Consider the following 22,152-nt stretch of genomic DNA (forward strand, 5'->3'; position numbering starts at 1 on the left):
GTGTCTTATTTAGAAGAAATATTAAAGCAGAACAGAAAACCTGGTACAGTGGGATCCATGAGTATTACCGTGCAAATTGTCCATAACTACTTTCATAAACTTTTCTCTTACATCCTATGTGTTTTAAGCGATGGATTTTTATGTATGCTGGTACAGAAGTTGTCAACAGCTTGATTTGAGTTTTCTCTTAATTCTTGAAGGTCTTATTGGGTCAAATAAAGTGCACGAATATGGTGATGGACAATTTGTACGGTAATACTCATGGATCCAACTGTACAACTAACGAAAGTACAAGAAATTTGTTCTCGCTTTGTTCACTTTTTATTGCCACAGGCGTTATTTGCGGGGGAGGACGGGGTCCTAATAATCTCAAAAAATATACCGGTATTGTGTGTATGTAAGAAATAAGTATCCCTATCATGATTCCTATTTCAGAAAAATATACTAATAATATCAACCTATAATCAAGGATCCTGGGTTCGTTTCCTGATGCAAGTACAGTGCAAAATGATTCGAATTCCTCTTTGAAGGTCCTGTCGAGATTAGTTTATCTGACCACAAATCGAACCTAAAAACGAACCGTCGTAGTTGTCTGCCTGTTTTAATACATTTAAAAGGTCAGCTAATTATATTTTCATTGCTGCTTTGTTTACAGCATATTCTGTACCCCTTCTAGGAAATAGTTCTATTATCCGCCGGTGGTGGCGTGTAGTGAATTTCACGTTTGCAGACTTAAACAACAATCATCAACATATCTGGAACGGTAAAGCCTACTATCGGATTAAAAATTATAGATACTCGAGTTTGGACTGCAATTAAAAATTAACCAGTAAACCTACAAAAAAGAAAGAGTTACATCAAAATTTAGCTTATTCATTTCTGCGTTAATTTATGCTAACCAAATTTTTTTTCGAATTTTCCTTATATTTTTATCGTCGTGAGAACAAAAAAAGGCCTGTTTTTTTTAGTTTTGCAAACGATGGCTTTCTTTGAAGTTCTATAAATAAAAAACGAATTATCCGATCATGATGAAATTTTAATATCGTGCAGACAGAAAGGTTTTAAACACAATTCTTAATTTTGAGATTTTTAAAAATTGTCAAAAAAACCATTTTCGTCAATTTTGCGAAACAACTTTCTCTTGGGTAGTCCTACAAATACAATAATGGTCTTGTTTTGAAGCCCTTTACATCTGTTCTTAAAATCCATTATCGTTGTCAATTCACATTGGGAAACCGATTTTATAAAGGTAAAGGTAAAGTGTTCCCCTGTGCTTAGCACCACGCCATGAAGGCGTATAGGGGGTGTGGGGGTAACGTCCCACACTTTCTTGATCCGGTCGTGAGTGGGGGTGATGTGATCAGCACCACGCCCCTGACCGCCTTTACCCCACAGGTTTCCCCAGGTACCCATGTTATTCGACGCTGGTGTGCGCCGGGGCCGCTTCCACCGTTAGAAAAGTTCCCGCATTTGAACCGGCCGGGGATCCAACCCGGGACCTTTAGCATGCTAGTTACCGACTGAGCCACCGCGTATACAGATTTTTATACAACGGAGTAAATCTGTACGCGAAACGAACACGGAACCCCATATTACAAGTCGACTGCTATCGAGAGGACCATTATCGAGGATTGCCTAAAAGCACAACGTGTGACGTAGAATAGCACACTAAGAAAACAAAATGTAAATAATTGGGTCAAGAACTCTCGCCAATGGAAATGCATTGCATGTTCCATGAGTCTTGAGTCTTTTTAATAGGTAAATCAAGTTTATAAGGACAATTTACTAGCACAAAATGGAGTACGCGTTTCAAATTTTACAAGGTTCTGTAACGAGCATGATTGATATATGAGGCCATGTTTCTCGTGTAAAAAGACCCAAGATTGTTGAAGAATACGATGCAAATTTCAATGAGTACATTGTCGAGAATTTAGGACAAAAGAGTGTTAGGAGCTTTCTCACCGCTTTTAACCTTTCTCTCGCTGATTTTTTTGGGCCTAAAGGATTTGTTTCTTCTGATTTCGCCAGTGGAAGAAATTCGTCCCTGCAGGCCACGGTGGCAGAGCCCGTCTCTGGGTGCCTCGAGGTCACTCATTTGATCTTCCCACCTGGGCATTCCAGCAGGGTTGCCAGCTCCTGCGAAATTTTGCCGAGAGCAGGGAGTATCAAACAATTTAAAGATTAAACATACGCATCAGAAACTTTCGTAAGTGAAGGGGAGCGGATCAGATCTTTGAAAAATTGAATAGTAGGAAAAAGGATCACCAAATAATTGTCATTATCAAGTGGGCTCAAACACTTGAGTTATAAGTTATAAGTTTCATGATATTTTGCACACCAACAATATATTCTTACTTATTGTTTAACAAAATCTGTTTTTTTTTAATAATTTCAATAAGCACCCCACGATAACAAATGTACAATAATAATAATAGCACGACAAATTATTGGGCGGGCTCAGACCACATGGACCCATGGACGTGTGGTGACGTCGACACTTGGGGTAGCAATCAGTGGCGTGCCCAAGGGTGCTTGGTGTGGGTCATACCGCTCCCCCTTTAGGGCCCAGTATTCTTTTTTTAAAAAATAAAGAACGTCAAAACAGGAAAGATTGCAAAATGATGAATGACTACTAAAAAAAAGTACACGTAACTCCCACCCCCTTTCGAAAATAAAAAAAACGATTTGATTTGACTACTAAGCCAGAGATACCGGGTTCGAAACTCGGCTTGGCCATGGGTATTCTCTGTGTGGGTACCTTCATCAATTTTATCGTATCATCTTCGCGATTAGGCAAAAGTGTCGGAAAAGCGAAGTAAAATAAACCAGATCAAGCAATCAATCAATGATTTGATTTGATTTTTGTTACTTAGCGTCGCTTTTTTGTCACGTTTGGTTAATTCCGAAGATGATACGACAAAATTAATGAAGGGGCAAACACATAGAACACCCATGCCCAGGTCGGGGTTTGAGCCCGAAACTCCTAGTGTCGTAGCGCGCTGTGATAACCACTCCCCCACGGTTGGGCGATTTGGCAGAAATGCAAAGTAAAATGAGCCAAACCAATCAATCAATGTTACGTAACCATTTTGCGTTTTCATACATAATAATCTGATAAATAATTTCTGAACGGATTCTATATCCTATTTTTTCGTTATGATATTTAGCTACAGTGTTCCATAATTCACTACTAGGCCTATATTCTATAATAATAAATTCAATTGTTATTTTAATGTGCATCTATTATTATATTTACTATTATTATTATTATTATTATTATTATTATTAGTAGTAGTAGTAGTAGTAGTAGTTATGGTGGTTTTGGTGGTACAGGGTCGATTCATTTGTGGTTGGAATCGACTATTGGATGAAATAGGGGTGTGCGGGCGGGACAGAATTTTTTGGGTCGGGACGGGAAAAATTCGCCATTTCCCGACAAAGTCGGGAAATTTTCGGGACGGGAAATGTTCGAAATTGTCCGAAGCTCTGAAAATCTCGAATTCTACACGTCATTTTCAACTTAACTGATTGTTTTTGTATTTCTGGAATGAAAACAAACAATTTCCGATAAGTTCCAGATACTTGCAATGCAGAAAACGTCGAGAATTAGCAACTTTTTAAAATGACCATTCCGTATTACCCGACTGTTCGGGATCCCAAAAAGTCGGGAAGTCATTTCCCGCACACCTTTAATAATATGTCTTCCCTTTTCTCCTATATCGAGCGAATGATGCCAATCTCCAACAGGTAATATGTTAGCACCGCCCAAGGACATAATAAATACATTACTTGTATTTTTGTTTCTATAACGAACCTGGTTGCTGAGGCCTGTCCAAGGTTCAGCAGAAAATTTCCCACCAACTAGGAGTAACTTCTGGCCACAGGGCTTGGCAACACTTGATTCGAAGCGAAATCCAAACAAAGCGAGCCTCAGGATTGCCTTGCTCTCCACAATTACCCCTCATACGCAATTTCAGCGAGCGTCTTGGGTGGAAAGTGAATATTTAGGAACCGCCTGACCTCCTTGGCAAGGAGAACTTCTTCAATTGCAGCTGTTTTTGTTGTCACTTCGTCCCTTCAACTCTCCCTGCCTCGTTCCACCAAGCTGCGAGGCGAAATGGGCTTGAAATTGAATTGCCCTTGTACACGATTATTTACGAAGCGCGGAAACTGCAAAAAAATGAATGGATATTATCTTCTGACAGTTTTAATGTTCGCGCAGACAAGCTATTTACTTCGTACGTTAAACTGAGGTATGTGTTTCAAGGCTGAGAGTGTGTAATGCATGTTTCTCTCTTACAGTATCTCTTACATCTCATGAGTTTGTACTCGCGATCTTTATTAACGTAGCCTTTATATCAGTTCTCTTTTACGCAATTGTGTACATCAAAATGAAGTCAGTATCATAGTTTGTTATCAATTTGAAAGTTACAATGAAACACAATTTGTTCAAGCTGGTGTGGTACATGATATCTAGTGAACGAAAAAGCGTGAAAATTCGCTTAACATACCAAGGATGGAAACGTTGTTCATTTGTGATGTTTTTTCATAAACGAAAAAAGTCAGGACTATAATAATAATAATAATAATAATAATAATAATAATAATAATAATAATAATAATTCCTTTATTTAGCGGGCGAGGTTCAGTCGTAGGCTGCTCTGCCACCTAACCCTTGTCATGAGCTACATAAGAAAATATAAGTATATAATCGTACCCCCTCCCCCTCCCAAGCCACATAAAACGTCCATCACTGATTAAAACAAACCTGTTTGTCATCTTTCCACTTTTCTTCTTCTGAAGGCCCACTTAATTACTGTCCGCCATAATTTTTACAAACTTGCTATGCAGTTTCACTTCTGAAAGGGACGCGAACCTGCTTTTTCTTAACTGTCGAAGTTATTAAGCGTGTGAAATTTTAAATTTGGACAATGGTCATTTGTGTAATCGCTCGATCACGTCTTGTAGCATGGATTATAATAATAAACGACCAATTTGTCAAGCAACGGTGATTTACACACAAATATGTTTGTGCACGCGAAGAAATATACTTTAAAGTGGAACATTTAAACATCTAAAGCGCGACTTGCGAGTAGAAATAAGCTAGAGCTCAGTTTATGGCTTCGTCGACAGTAAACAGAAGCTAGCAAATTGACTTAGGAAATTGAACACTTCGAATACCGTTTAGACCAAATATTTACTCAAGAATTGAGGTATTGTGCATGTTTCTAGCTTGAATAGTTCCCGAGATATACAAATTTGAAAATAAGTGTTCGTACTGTAAGCATTTGTATTTGCAGTTTCGTTATTTTTACGTAGCTTTTAAGCCACTTTTGTCTAATCGCGACGACGCGGATGAGTTATGATTGGCTGAAAGTGATGAAGGGACACTCACAAAGAACATCCATGCCAAGGCCGGGATTCGAACCCGAGACCTGCGGTGTGGAAGCGCGCAGTGACATAACCACTCCACCAAGGTGGGTGGCAACACTTTAAAGAATTTTCCACTAAGTTAACTTTCCAATCTTGCATTGAAATCACTTTAGGAAAAAAATACGACTATAAACCTCGAAAGTTAACTTTTCACTTCAACCTTGAAATCACTTGAAAAAATTTAAGTAAACTTTTTTAAAAGTGATTTAAAAAATTGATTAGAACCTTAACTTAAGGGGGTAATGAACACACAAACATGAGAGAACGAAAAGTTCATTTACACAATGTTAAGAAAGGCAGATATCAGAACAAACATGCAAACCCAACTTTCGTGGAGGCTATTTCTACTCCACCAAAATATATCATGGGAGAGGGGGCATTCCAATATATATATATATGTATATGTATATGTATATATATATATATATATATATATATATATATATATATATATATATATATATATAGAGAGAGAGAGAGAGAGAGAGAGAGAGAGAGAGAGAGAGAGAGGTAGGGTTCTACTGTCAGCAGTTCAAGGATAGTAAAATTTCAATAGTTATAGATCCTTAATGATACTGCTTGAAGGTCATGAGTATATTTGTAAAAGGGTTTCTAATTAATATTATTATCATTAAATAGTAAACAATTAATCAATAAAACATTTTCTTTTAAACAATCTCATTGTATATATATATCAATGTGCATCTAATACATTAAAAAATAGGTGTGAATTATTATTCTTCATTACGTTTATTGTAGGAGTACATTGATATTTTCTTTTCAACTTTCGAAATATCTATCAAAATGTGTCTGAATTTTCACTTTTTGACAATACATACAATTAATTCTTGCCAATTTCAACATATTTTATTCCATAACAAATTCTGAAACATGCTTAGATTATGAAGAATATAACATTTTTGTAGTTCAGGAATATATGACCATCCATTATAAACCATAAATCAAATTTTCAAAATTCTTCCAAGTTATAACATGAAATGATTCATTGTCATGATCATGTATTCAATGCAAAATATTTACTAAAACAATGGGAAGGGTTCGATCGTTAAACCTACCCCTCATTTACGGCAATAGAGGGGTGCACTTTTTCGCCCAATTAATATTCAGTAACATTTTTTAAAACATTTTAAATTAATAGAGAGAAATGTGTGGTTCATGTTGGTGAACTTTCTCCGTTTTGTTCAATAGATTTTTGCATTAATTCATGATGTAAAAAATGCCTAAGATTACCTGCATATTTAATATTATTATAATTTAATATGAAGTTAATAGGATTGCTTGTGAGCCATTGCACAGCTTGCCATTTAGTATTTATGTAGTACTTCAATATCTGGATTGTTAAAATCTGTGTGTTGTAACAAGCTGACGTAGTACACATTGTATTAACAACGTTCTTATATGTTGACATGACTAGGCCACGGAATTGTCTCTCTTACACCAAATCGCCATTTATCCTCATCGCCACGATTAACACAGAGAGGCACAAAAGCAAGGTAAACATACAAATTTATGAGCTCATATAATTGACCCTGTTACACTCCAGGCACAACTTTTTTTCCCAGGAGTAAACTGACATGAAATAATAAACCTTCTCTTTCCACAGACTACAAGGATTCCTATGGCATTACGTGTGTCCTTAGAACATTTAACAAGTGCTTTAATTCCACATGAATGTGACGGAACGAAGTTACTGAGAATCATCACTGACCACATTCTATGACGTAGTTACCTGTGGGAGTCTCCGCAGCCAATGGCGAAACGCCTTCGCTCGATGATGTCACCGCACCTGGAACACCTCGCCTGCGTGCTTTTCCCCCCACCTTTTTTTATACGTTTTTCTCCTCCACAAACCTGTTTCACCGAACCGCCACCAGGGGGCCAGCGAGATTGTTTCAGTACCTAAGGTGTTGTGAAAGTGCACGGTCTCTTTTTGGAGTGTTTTGTCGGAATAATTCTACAGGACGTGGAAGTGCATTGTGGTCGCTGTTATGTTGTGAAACGTGCGGTATGTTTGAAGATACGTAGTGGTGCCTTTTCAGGGATTGTGGGTTAGCAAAATGAAACTCTTGAGGACTCAAAAGATCGTTGAAATGACCGTGATGAGGATTACCCTTATCTTATTCACCAGCTTGCTCCAGGTGAGTCTGTGTGTTGTAATTCATTCTTGGCTTTCTCGTTAACTTTCACTGGCGCTCGCGATTCGAGCTGTTCTGTGAATCATATCGTGTTTTCCTGTGGTGTTTTACAGATGGATCCCAATAGCGTTTCCATTATAATCAGCATTTCTTTCAAACTTTGTCCATAAGCTATGGACACTTACTTGCATAAATGCACCTATTGGTGCTTACAAAGCAGAAATTTGCCGCTTGAATCCTCAGTTCGATCTAATGTCCTTCAGACGTTGCCATGCCTTAATATACGTACAGAAGCACAAGGAAACTGTTTCCTCAAGTTTTAATGTATAAACATGTACTAAAAATCCTGTCAAACAAACATAAAAGTAATCTCCACTCCCACCCCTTCTCTCTCGCTGTATTGTAATGAAAATGAGGTTAGAATAGAAGACATAAGGTTTTATATTTTTTCTCCTTTGAAAACTAATTAACAATATTATATATAATTTTGGCTACAGGGTGAGTTATAATTATTGAATTGATTGATTGAATAGTTGTTTTAAGTCCAGTTTATCCACAGAGAGGCTAATGTGGACTCAACCTACAGTTTAAAGTGGGATCCGAGCCACTATGTGCCTTTACCGGGTATCGAACCCTTGATTACAAGGCAAGAGTCATAATTATGTTAACACTTATAGCAATGAGGCATGTTACGTTCAATATCTGCAAAGAACAGAAAGACGGTTACATATTGCAATGTGCAAATTTTGACATTTTTCATCTAGTGCAGTTTCTAATTAGTGTTGACAGATTCCTATGTTAACTTATTTGACCTAATAAATAGCCGAAATAAAGTATATTTTACCAGTATCGTGCCCAAGGGGGGGGTGATGAGGGTTATATCTCCCCCCTTGGCCGAGTATTCCTAAAAAAAAGAACGTCAAAGGTAGGAAAATATGACAAAATGAGGGCTGACTACCAAGAAAAAGTATACATAACCCCTCCTTTTCAAAATTCCTGGGCACGTCGTATTTTACCAATGACGACATTTATCCAAATGTAAAAACCCTTGAATATTAAAAGGCTTTGTCTCAAATGTAAGATTTAGCATATTCCTGGTTCTAGCATTGGTGATGTGTTAAACACTTGTTACCATGTTGTTCAGATTCCATTCTGTCATATATAGTGTATGTCACACTTAAGCTCAAGAACCGCTACAGCATCAAATTACCTATATTAACGAGAATTAACTCCCCTCCCCCGATATTTTTCCAGGGCACGTTCCTGCCTTCGGTAATGACGAGTTTCGATTTCTAAGCACTAAAATAATAGGCATTATCTTAACAAAATTGTAAATGACGAAAAACCTCAAATTAAAATTTCCTCATACAAAATGTAATATTTTCATAACGGCTATAATTCCATAATGCATGCAGAATGTAGCATCCTTTTTTGATTTAATGAAAACAGTATTAAACAGATGAATTTAAAAATTATATGTTCTAACCTGACGCTCTGAATTCATGATGGCGGGACATTTACGAAGAAACAGCCATGCCCGTGTCGGGATTCGAACCTTGAAACTTCGGTATCGAGTTGGTGGAAACGTGTTCAGTTACAGGAGCTTTAATAAGGTAAAAAGGCATTGGCGGACGAACGCACTATCGAGGCGTGGGAGGATGATTTCTTTTCTAGTTGCCACCTGTTGCACATTGGAGATTTCAAGGGAGCTCTTTATTTTAATGTATATTGAATTCTTTATTGTTAACTTCTAATCGTTCAGGAGGGGAATCACCTTTCTGCGGTACTGACGTATGCAGGATTTTTTCGTAATTATCATTTTTGACCTTGGTTTTAGAAGTTATACAGAGACAAAAATAGAAATCAGGAGTCATTTTAAGGTGCACTGTCATTTTTGCCACTGGTTTTTTCAGTTCTTTCTTGCTATCATTTGAAAATTTTGATTTTCTCAAAATTTCGGTAGGGACTGTAACCCCCTCAGCTTCCCCCTGCCCACGCCAGCGGCCTGTGGGGAAAGCTAAACAAAAATGCAGTTCAAACATTATTTTGTTAACTTTTTGAAACCGCTATACGCACTTACTGGCACTTCGAAATGGGAACAGTCAATCTAAATGGCCAATTACCGGTATAGGCAGTGCAGAGGATTTTTATTATCCTGAAACCTACTTCTGTGTGATTCTGATCATGGGAACAAAACAGGCATTTAGTGAAATATCCGGTCTCTGCTCATGACGCAAATGTAGAAAGACTACACATTTGAACTAGTTTCATCCGCATAGGTGTGCGCACGGGAAGGGGGGGGGGTCAACATTTACCTCTCCAAATAAAAAAAAATAGAAACTACCATTAAAATAATGTTTAAAAAAAGAAGGAATTTCTTTTAATATGAGATTCACCCCCCTCTCTCTTTCTCTCTCTCTCCAAAACAATGTGCTATTCAAGGGAGCCTGCAGGATTTTTTCTCAGGGGGGCAGTCACAGAAACTTTTATTATTATTATTGTTATTATTACTGCTATTATTGTTTTTATTTTTTTATTATTACATTACTATTACTACTATTTATATTTTTTTAAAAAAAAACTTACATTTGTAATTTCTATATTCTGTAATCGATATACAATTTGCATAACTGTAAACTTAACATTTATTCATGTAGGACAAAAAGCTGTTTTTTTCTATAGTTAGCCATCAGCGTAAAATAGACTGTAAGCTTAAGTATAGGTAACCCTATTTCAAATACTGCTTTTTGCTACTTTTTGTTATAAAATATCTCTACAATTTCACCTTCGAATTACATTAACTCTTTCAGAAATCTCAGGGGGCACGCGCCGATGGTGATATTGTTTACTATAATACACGTAGTAAAGATGTTGTTTTTTTTCACTTTATAAATCGTACAGAGCTTCTTCACAAAAAGAAGGGTTGGTTATTCTGTACCAATACTAATTTGCAGTTGTTTGCTTTCGTTATTTTAATATAAATATCGTGATAATGATGGATAAACCTGTCCTAAAGCGATAGCGAACACCTAGGTCATTTTCATGTACCTAATAGTATGTGTGAAAAAGGTTCATGAAGTTACGACAATTATAGGCTAACATTGTCCACACAGGCAATTGAAACTCCCATTAAGGCACCCCAAAATAAATTAGTCTGTGCTCGGCTATGTCATCCGTTATGAAGCGGATAACTTTTTTAAAATGATCGAATCCGAGACAACTACGAAATTCACGTACGTACACTCACTGACAATAAAAATGGGACACTGAGTTCCTGAAATACTTGCTTCAATGCAAAGCGTTGTGTGTGTTGCCTAAATCTACGGCGATATGTGGATTTTAATAGTAAATTTTCAATGGCAACTTCTGCCACCGCCGTAGAGTTAGGCAACACACAAAACGCCTTGCAAGGAAACGGGTATTGCAGGATCTATGTCCCATTTCTTTTCCGCTGACTGTACATTATGGAAAGAAAATACACGATGTTTGGGTCAACATTATCTTAGGATGTAGGAAATGAAGCAAACCTAACCTAACCATGCAGAAAAAATCGAACATCGACCCCAGTGGCATGATCAAGATTGAGTTATCAGGGGTGTTAAAAGCAAATAGGAGTTGTTGGTGCGATCGGAAGAGCACATGCCATTTGTCAAGCACATGCTTATTGTTGTTGTGTGCGCATGTTGGCCATGTTCAGTTCCCACGTCACATTTATTTTTCTTCCTTCATGTGTGAAAACAGGAGGAAGCATTACGAGAGTTTTAACGGTCGGGAACTGATTTACTACGAAGGTTTTTCCACCACTGAAACCGGACGTCCACCATTATTTGACTTTCCTGAACAGCAGTTTCTCAACCAATCTTCTTCTGGTGTACCGTGAAGTAGTCAGTGCTCGCCCAACGAGCAGCTTGCGAAATCGTTTATGGAAGAACGATAATTGCGAAAACACACAAGCAGAGGGATAAAGAATTAGATAAAGAGATGTAATGAAAGGTACAAAGAGGAAGGGAAGACGTAGCCAGGGAGGGACTATGAGAGGCCATGCCCCCCCCCCCCATCGAACTATGAGATATTAGAATGTGAACCTATAAAATCCCACGAAAATAACATTGACGATTTTTTTCAGATTTTGAAAGAATTTCGATTTCGTCCTTGCATAAACGAATGGGTTGTACGTGGAGGATACGCAGGCTCTGACTGCTGACTGCATTATTGAGTAATTTTAGTTTTATAACCATTGATGCAAAGCTACCCGACGTCCCGATTTTGTTGGGACAGTTTTTAATCACTGTCCCTACTTTTTTTTTGAACTGCAGTGGTGTTGCGAAAAATGTCTCGTTCTTTTAAACTCAGAATTAGACATGTTCATTATTTTAATCATTGCTAACAAGTTTCGTTTAATTTATAGATATATTATTTTCTAAATCTATAATTATCATGGCTGTTCAATAGGGCTGGTATACGAAAATTAAAGGAAATTTGAAAACATTGTTAATTTCTTTGATTGGTTATACATACTATGCATAAAGTGAACTATTCGAGTACTTCTGAGAATTGAATACAAACAGCAAGCACCAAAGTGTACGCCGTGTAAGTAGGGGGAGGGGTTGTCTATCGATGAGTTGATTTTTTTACTTACTCTGATAATATTGCAACTCTACAATTGTACAATTAACTCTACCGTAGCATTCTCATACTACCATAACACTGCTAGTTACATCTAGTACTTCAACAGCATTTCACCGACCACCTGTCGCGTTTTTAGTTTTATGAAAGTTTTTTTTCCAACTGACCGCCCTTCTTCCGAAGAGGACACGAATATGATAAATGCATTTTTCATATATTGACAGATATGTACAACATCTAGACCTTAATATTATGGAAATAAAAATACTATCGAGGGATGCTTTTCTGAAGTGCTCGACTTATCTGCCGTTTCCGGAATTACTGGTGCATGATATTCATGTGTCTCCCGTAAAAGTAAAATAAGCAATTAAAGGACTGCAACGTTTCCCCATATTATCCCGTCAATATACCTTCACATTAAGTTGTTATCAGCAGTACTACATCAATTACAGAAGTACATTGACATTTCTGGCAAAGAGGAAACTGCTACTTTTCATTTTACATTATTAATCATTAGCTATGCATGCCAATTCACATATTTCTTGGCTGCTACAATCATAACATTCCACTCTCTGATTTAAGGTACTTTGCGAGAATTAGCCAATCAGATGAATCCTTGCTATTCCATTCAACTCATAATGGAATATAAGTTTCCCTATGCTGTAAAAAAAATATTTTTAAGGTACATTAGAAAACTATACATACATGTGTAGGAGGATCCTTCCTCACTTCTCCACATAATCCCCATAGAGATTCAGGCATTTGTCCCACCGTTGCACCAATTTATTCATACCCTTTGCAAGAAAATCAGGGCTCTGGCTATTGAACACTATTCTCACATTACGCTTCACTTCTTCATCTGTTTCGAAACTGTAACCTTGCAATTCAGACTTTAACACCGGAAAAAGATGGAAATCACTCGGCGCTAAATCGGGGCTGTGTGGAGGGTGGGGCAGCCGTTCCCACCCCAATTCTTCAATTTTGTGTTGTGTTTGCACTGCTGAGTGGGGGCGAGCGTCATCGTCAAGAAGAATGACACCAGCTGACAGGAGACCTGGTCGCTTATGTCGAATTGCGTTTTTCAGTTTATCCAATGTTTGACAATAACGGTCAGCATTAATTATTCTTCCTCGTTCCAAAAGTCCATAAGCAGAACGCCCTTAGCATACATGCTTCTGAACTCCTTATGACGCGAGCCCGCGTTTTCCGAACAAGCATTTACTTTTCACCCTTGAGCGCATGCGCCTTCACGTCTGATAACGAATCGATTGTTGTTCCTTGTAGACGAAGGATGGCGCTTGCCAACCATGTGCTTCTTTTTAATGGCATTGCTTTATACAATATTTTATAGCACCGGGAAACTTATATATTGAACGTCCCTAGTACTATTTCTTTCAGATTTCTATAGAGTACGTACAGAGGGATCGATGAGTATTACCGTACAAATTGTCCATGACTATTTTCATTAATTTTTCTCTTACATCCTATGGGTTTTTAAGCGATGGATTTTTATGTGTGCCGGTGCAGAAGTTGTCAACAGCTTGTTTTTAGTTTTGTTTTAATTCTTGAAGATCTTATTAGGTCAAATAAAGTGCATGAACATGGTGATGGACAATTTGCCGGTAATACTTATGGATCCCACTGAACAAGTTAGAGTAGTTCTGATATTCATTACCTGATGTGCCATAAAGTGAGAATTTCGGAGCTAATCTTAGTGAAGGCTAACTGAAATATATGGACACATGTAAGGCATTAACTTTTAAACACTTGTTAAACTTATTTAACTTGCATATAACAAGTATTTTTCAGAGAGGCTTTGTTAAGCATTTTCCAATAAAATTGGTACTCTTTACCAACTTTGGTAATTTTGATCAATTTTTTTCGTAATTATGAACAAATGTACATCACGAGTAAAATAATTTAGTCCTGGTGAACAATCGCTTGTTTATCTATCGCCTATTTAAACGACGCTTTGGTTACGAGAAACATTTTTTTGGTTATTACAAACAAACTTCTTTGCAAGAATCTGCAGAAAGGTATTGAGCAGGGATGTCTAAGCCTGGCAAGAACTATACTCTCAGTTCTTCGCCCCTTTCCTTCCACCATCCTAACGATACTGCAATTAACGTTAATACCATCAACGGGAATCGAACCCGAGACTCATTAAATGACTAAGCACCCTGAGCAGCAAGGAATTCCATCGAAGTATTATGTCCCGTTATAGCGCGACAGATTTCCATAACTTGGACTTTCCATGAGAATAACAAAGCCATTTTACGAACGCCTGGTTGTAGCAAGTGGCAGCAAATTATCTACCTTGTAAATCAGGTTTCCTTCGCCGCGACCTGAATGCGTCGACTTTTTCTTTCATTTGCATTGAAAGGCCGAGACGTCAGGAGCTTTCGTTTGTGAACCGGACCAGTGGAAAGCCCTACATAAACAAGGCACGTTGACACTCGCGTGTTCTTAGTGTTTTGTTTACGAGGTTTTAGAGTCGGTATATCACGAAATATCAGATGTGTCTAAAGTTCAAATCACCAACCCTGAGACCTGTAAACAAAACCACATGCATGCAGAAAGCATTGCAAACTCATAGAAGTAAAATAATCCACACGAAAATCCAGCGTTGTTACAGGATTCATTACCTAAGGTAAAACAACGGCCAATTTGTAGTATGGGATACGCTGGCACAAATGACGTCTCACTTTAAACCCAATGCTCTTTCTTTTGTACTTATTGCTTCAACTTTATGGTTAACTCTTTGCACCAGTAATCATTTTCCATAATTTTGGCTTCTTTCTTGCATGCGAATTGAATATACAGGGTGGCTCAATAAGTCACTTAACACCCTCAGTACAAGGCCACTGCGGCATGGAATGTGAAAATGGCGATGACCAATCGTTATCAGGCCAAGGGGGAACCACATTGACGCCACCCACACGGTCGGCGGCCATCTTGATGTCCGCCATCTTGAATTCAACTTCAGAATTTTAAATGGGAAGGGGGTCGTGCAACATATCAAAATGGGCTAGAATTTCACGAGAAATGCAATGGTGAAGGTTTTTTCGACGTATCTTTAACCGGTAAAAAGTTATGACTGAATTCTTGTACCAATTTGCTCCTTTTCGAGGTGTTAGAAAAATGCCTTAAAATTTGTTTAGCGCATCGGTAATGCATCGAGATCAAAGTGACGTCTAGGGAGAGAAGTTCGCATGCAATTGCACACGATTTTAATCGGATACATCCATGAAGAGCTGCGCATTATGAATGGTTGTCGCGAACAATTTACAGTGTGACGCTTCCATTAAATGAAAAGTCCTTCACAGTGACAAGGCTAATAATGTTTATGTTCAGAAGGAAGTTCATAAACAGAATATTCGATGCTTTTTATCTGATAACCCATTTTCGACAGATCAAAGCTGAATGGTTAGTGTTGATAAGTTAATGGTGTGGCGTGCTGTGTGGAACACGATTGGTTAGTCAATTTTCCATCAACGGAACCTTAAATGCTTAGGGCTACGTGGATTTGTTAAATAAGCAGTTTTTTTCATCCTTGCTTATGAAAGAAGGTACTTTTTACAGAGTTTTTTCAATAGGGAAGAACACCAGAACACTTATGGGAACGTTATGAACCTGTTTTTGTCCAAAGTTAGTTATCAGATGACAAGGGTCGCATATTCTGTTTATGAACTTCCTTCTGAACATAAACATTAGCCTTGTCACTGTGAAGGACTTTTCATTTAATGGAAGCGTCACACTGTAAATTGTTCGCGACAACCATTCATAATGCGCAGCTCTTCATGGATGTATCCGATTAAAATCGTGTGCAATGGCATGCGAACTTCTCTCCCTAGACGTCACTTTGATCTCGATGCATTACCGATGCGCCAAACAAATTTTAAGGCATTTTTCTAACACCTCGAAAAGGAGCAAATTGGTACAAGAATTCAGTCATAACTTTTTACCGGTTAAAGATACGTCGAAAAAACCTTCACCATTGCATTTCTCGTGAAATTCTAGTTCATTTTGATATGTTGCACGACCCCCTTCCCATTTAAAATTCTGAAGTTGAATTCAAGATGGCGGACATCAAGATGGCCGCCGACCGTGTGGGTGGCGCCAATGTGGTTCCCCCTTGGCCTGATAACGATTGGTCATCGCCATTTTCACATTCCATGCCGCAGTGGCCTTGTACTGAGGGTGTTAAGTGACTTATTGAGCCACCCTGTATTTTACTTGCATTTTTTTTAGACAAAATGATATAACATGGTAATGTATATTTCTAAGGTTTGATATAGATAGGAGTGTATTTGAAATTTGTTTGTAGATTTTATGTAAATTGAATCTTATGTAAATAAAATATATAATGGGCATAAACAGCCATATGCAATGCTATAAATCCAATAAATATATTGATGATGATGATCAAAACGAGACAAAGAAAGTTCGTAAATTTATTGCGGTTGGAAACTTTGACAAGCATCCTAAGAACGATTTTTGTTTCGCCAAATGTAGTGCACTTCGTAAAATAACTTGGTGACATGGCAAGGCAAGATAAGTGTTAACATTTTAGAGGAATATGCATGGTAACTTTCAATGAGCTTAGAGATTTGTGTTCATAATGATATTTTATAACATTGGTTATTTTCTAAAAATAATCATGTGAACAGCAAGGAAGTAGTGCCACTTTCAACATGGCGAGTTCTATGCGTGTAACAGCAGATGATTGTGGTAGTCGGCGGTCATGAATCAGCTGCCGCGGAGTGATACATCGAATCGGTGAGACTGTTTGTTTACAGAAGGTCTCAGGGTTTGTGAATTACACTTTAGTGCGTGGAGCATCTCCACGCATATCGGCAGAGAAGGGAAGAAAGCGCGTGGGAGGAGCAAAGCAGTGCGCGCTGCTGCAAGCGCTGGTAGCTGCAGCAGCGTTTTCCCCTCCATATACAAATGTTTATGTATGTTGTGTGCGCGTGTGTGTCGAAGCCCGGGGCAACAACGAGGTCCCATATATGACCATTTTATAACCGTGATTAGGTACAATTTCTCATTTTGTGGCCCAATTTGACCCACACGAAAGTCCCTTTTGCAGAGGCCTCGCATCCAAATTTGTGTGTGAGAGCAATCGATATTCACCTTTCAGCCGACTATTTTGGCGAGTGGTTACACAGCGCGCTACGACACCAGGGGTTGGAATTCCAACGCGGGTGTTCATTGTGAGTGTTCCCCATCAATTTCATCATATTCCTCATCTTCACCTTTTCGATTAGCCAAAAGTCGCGAAAAGCAAAGCTGTACGGTAAATTGAACAAAATTAATTATTCGATAGACAGCTTTCAATTTTAATGTAGCAGCTGGGAAGGTTCTGTTGGAAGATTTGAGAGCCAAAAATTTTGATTTTGGCAAAATGACAAAATGGTCACGTGAACTGACCGATGGTCATTTTGCAAAAAAATTCAGCCATCTTGGATTTTTCGAGTCATTTAAAAAACAAGATGGCGGAAATATCTAGAAAATGACCACAAGTCAGATCATGTGACCAATTTTTTTTTTAAACGACTACATATAGTAGAGTTCATATAAACAAATAGAATGGCTTTCAAAATTTCAACAGAACTCGTCTAGCTCCTATACTATAATGGTAGACTTGAAACCGGAATAAAAAATTGGGGCTTCCCTTGTGATTGATGTGCAGAAGATGTATTTGCATTCCAGATTCCCAATTGGAATATGGAGAAAGTGTTTCGATTTGCCTTCTGATTCTAAAGACAAGCATGTAGAATGTGTGGAGCGTAACAACAAATCTTTCTATGTGTTTTCTTGAATGTAGCGTACTTCCAGTGAACTTAGAGATGCAGATACACATATGTGAAACATACTTTCTCTTATGCAGAAGAGTTGCTGGGCTAAATGATACACTGTGAGAACGGAACGCAACGTATGATGGATAGCTGCAATTTTAATGCATTATTACTCACTTTCACTTGCTTTCAAAATAATGCAGGAAGATGCATGTTGTTTGGTTCACCCGTGAGATTATTTCGGGATTTCTTCGCGTTGTTTGCATAAAAAAATTCTACATAGGCAAGACTTTTCCTTACGAAGGAAAGTCCTTTTTTTCATTTTATAACATCTCCATGTTACGTCAGTACTTGTCTTACGAAGTTGATGGTTCTTATGTATTTTGCTGTAGTATATCACCTGTTCCCAAGGGCAAATTTAGGGCAAGGATCATACGAAGGACTTACTAAGTAATCAAATAGTGAAAATATACTTTTTCATCCCAGTGCCGAATCCAGTAGATACAGTTGACAGTGGCGAATTTCAGTTGTGTACGGTGTAAGTCACCTCACCGAGAATCAATTCCAAACTACACTTGTAATGTTTTATATAAAGAATATATGATTCTGTTAGCAGGAACAGGGTGCCAAATCCCGAGGAAATTCCTCCTCACCAACAATCTTGTCCTGAAATCGCCCCTCACCAAATTCTTCCCGGGGAGAGAGTTTTTGTTTTAACAACAAACATAAACAACTAGTTTGGGATTCGAATATACTTGACTGGAATACCTAATATCGAAAACATACAAAAAGAAAAGTTGACAACAAAGAGCCTCATCTCTTAGGACACTGAACTAAATCCCCAGAACACAGGAATTAGACCGACTTATTTCTTCTCCATTTCTCATCGCCTTTCGTTAGCAACCCCGAAGTATATAAATATATTAATAAAACACGTAATAGCATTTATATGTGAATTTTATACTGGAAACTCTTATTTTCTTAATGTCTCTTAATTTTTGCCCCTCCTCACTTACGCAAATCATTGTTCATAGCATCAGTAGTACATTAAAATCTTCAATTTGCAATTACATTTTGAATGAAAGACAGTTAATATAATACATTGTATATTTTATAATATAATTTGATTATTTAATAATCGACACTTATTTAATGACATTATATATACGTGAATATATATATATTGTGTATGTGTGTCTGTCTTTCTGCTCCTTCCCTCCTACCAATGTGCAGTGATTTCGCACCCTGAGCAGAATCAACTATGTGCCAGAGGTTAGCGTTTTAATTTTTTTTTCTTTCGAAAAATAGGGTCCCAGGGATGTAATAGTTCGTTATTATTGTATATCGTTATTTTGATAATTCCTCCCATTCTCATGGTAATCTGAACGATCAGATATAAGAAGTAAAATGAATAAAGAAAGAAACAAAAACATATTGTCTCATGGAGTCTTGGATACGATCACCTTTTGAGGCGCCTTGCAAGGTAATTCCGATCCAAATTTAAACTGTAGGTCCAGTTCCGATTAGCCTATATAAGAAAAAAATGGGCTTAGATCATTTACAAAAACTATTCCCGAGCTTGTTAAAGTTGGTGATAAAAGACAGGCCAGTTAAGTTTTGATAAATATTATGCATAATTATGTATTAAAGAGCTCGGCAGTTGGGAGGGGCGATTGCCCCTTTAACCCTCCCCGTGGATCCGCGCCTGATTCACCCTTTGTTGTATCAAATCGATGGTAATTCATTTCTACTGAACTTACTGGAAGGCAAGGATTAGATTTGGATCATTGGGAAGACAGCAGCTTATGTAGAGATACAACAGCACGTATTCATCTAGCTTACGTGTATGTAAAAACTGTCCAGACAAGGACATTAATGCCAAAAACATAAAGAATTTAATATGTATTGACGAAAAGTAAAGGTCCTGATCATTTGTCATCCTTATCTCCGCAATTAATCAAAAGTAGCAGAAAAACGAAGTCAAATAAATTAAATCAAATTGTGAAGGGACAGAGGCTTACCCCTAAATACCATAAGAAATGCATATTTGAACTAAACAAGCATTGATTTTTATAGTTTTTTGTTTGATCGGGAGAGAAGGGGGTTGCCCCCGCCCCCATCACTGGCGACGCTAAGATAAAATCACATACAAGAAAGAAGCCCTAAACTATTTCGAAAGCCAACCAATCACTGCCAAGTTATGCAGAAAACATGACGGTTAGGCATGAAAGACCTGTATTGAATCATTAAAGGAATTTGCTTCATTAAGCTGGGAAATAATATAGCACGCATCATGTAACATGCGACTCAGATAAGCAATGAAGTACTTTCCCCCACATCATATTAATTGGATGATATCAGAAACGGTTAAGCAACATCAAGTGCTTGAAATGCCATGTCGATAATTTCCAAGGGATCTTCAACGAGCTTTTCGAAACTCTGATCTAGAGATTCCATCCGTAAATTGATCGATTAGATTTGATTGATGGAAGTGCTTAATTAACTAAAGGAAAATGTAAAAATAGAAAAGTTGAATCTAGAGTAGAGTGACGATTTCTCGGTTCATAATCCAAGAGAGCCAATGGATGATATTTAACCTGACGTCATCCAGAATAGTGTCCCGACCGTCTCGTCGATATTATTACAAGCCCACTATTTGTGCAGTTTTATAAAAGTCTAGGAGTAGCTAAACTTGAAAACCAAGTCTAAATGTGAAAGAATAATAATAAATAATAATAATAATAAATGTTGATGGAATTTTTAAACTAGCATAATGGCAACGCTGGTAAAACATCCGGACTGTGTTTCAAGCACTTCATAACAATCAAAATGTATTATTTTGTGTGTGTTTCATTATTTATAGAACAGTGAATAAGCATGGCCAAGAAGCGTACATGTAGTTCCAATACAGACCTGGAAGAAGATTTTAAATTCCTGTGTTTTTACACAAACTCAAAATCTCACGTTGTGCAACAGATCCGTGGAAATGGGGTAGTTTTGGGGGAGTTTTATGAACGGTAGGTGAAGAATAACACTGTTCTCAAGAAGACTGTTTTTTCTAATAAATACTTCTAGCATTCCCAACTTCAGCGTAGGACTAACCAAAGGAACCAGAAACTATATGTAAGCCATACCGAGATTATAATAATTAATATTTTTTCACAACGGGATATCATATTTCATTTATTGTTCATGATGTATTATTTAGGTGAATATAAATAATACATTCATAATAATAAGTTTATAAGTAGACTTAGCCGAATTTTCAGGGGCGAGGGTTAACTGAACTCCTTGGGGTGACAAGAAATTATGGTTACCCTACGCAGTGCACTCTGGGTAGAAATCCGGCAAAATGGTTCGCGTCTGTTAAGGAAAGCGTATGATGAGTCTTCTTACAGCTAGAAAATTTGGATTTCACCACTTTTCACGGTTTCTGTCGGACTTCGTAAAAGGTAAGAAGAACACACGATAATCATACTTTGAATCACTTCTGCGAACACCATACGCACAATGATTACCCGGCATGTTTTCAACGCATCTGATCTGTTTGACCGATATATGGCGTAATGAATTGTGGGGGACAGTGCCGGATCTACAAGTCTTGCCCCCCCCCCCCCCCCGCAAAATATTTGCAAAGGCCCCCTTACCTACAACCAGTGATGTGCCGTAGACTATAAGTTTACGTTTACATGCGTTGTCTACACGTAATCTACGCGTAGATTACATTGGGTTGTAGTTTACATAGACTACGTAGACAATCTAAAGTTCATTTGAAAGGAAAGTGACATTTTCAACTATATTGGTTCCTAACGAAATGAAAAGAATCCTATTTACAACAAAATTTCTCTTCTCTTCTATTATCAACTATGGAAGAAAATAAATAGTATGCAAAAAACAACGACAGATGGCAGTCGTGAGGCAAAAGTGGTCTTCTCCCCATAAAACACTAGAATATTTCCTATATTAGGTTTCTTCCTTGATGAGAACTTGTTCGAATTTGGAAGAAAGAGTATGAAAAGTTCTCCTCACACATCAGTAACTAATACAAAGTATAATTTTCTTTTAATTCCACAGCGCTCTTTGCTAAGTTATCACCTTTCGCCATGTTGTTTATATAGATTACATCATCTACGCGT

At 37.6% G+C, this 22,152-nt stretch overlaps 1 protein-coding gene across 1 annotated transcript in view; it reads left to right on the forward strand.

The window, feature by feature from the left end:
* Positions 1-7,338: 7,338 nt before the first annotated feature.
* Positions 7,339-22,152, forward strand: part of LOC145989727 (uncharacterized) — a 233,195-nt gene continuing 218,381 nt past the window's right edge. Inside the window, exon 1 of the mRNA XM_083124993.1 lies at positions 7,339-7,592. Within this exon, the coding sequence (XP_082981119.1) occupies positions 7,512-7,592 (81 nt within the window). The 5' untranslated portion in view covers positions 7,339-7,511. The remainder of the gene's footprint in view (positions 7,593-22,152) is intronic.

Source organism: Lepisma saccharinum, chromosome 7, assembly GCF_977018435.1.
Source record: "Lepisma saccharinum chromosome 7, izLepSacc3.1, whole genome shotgun sequence".
Lineage (NCBI taxonomy): Eukaryota > Metazoa > Arthropoda > Insecta > Zygentoma > Lepismatidae > Lepisma > Lepisma saccharinum.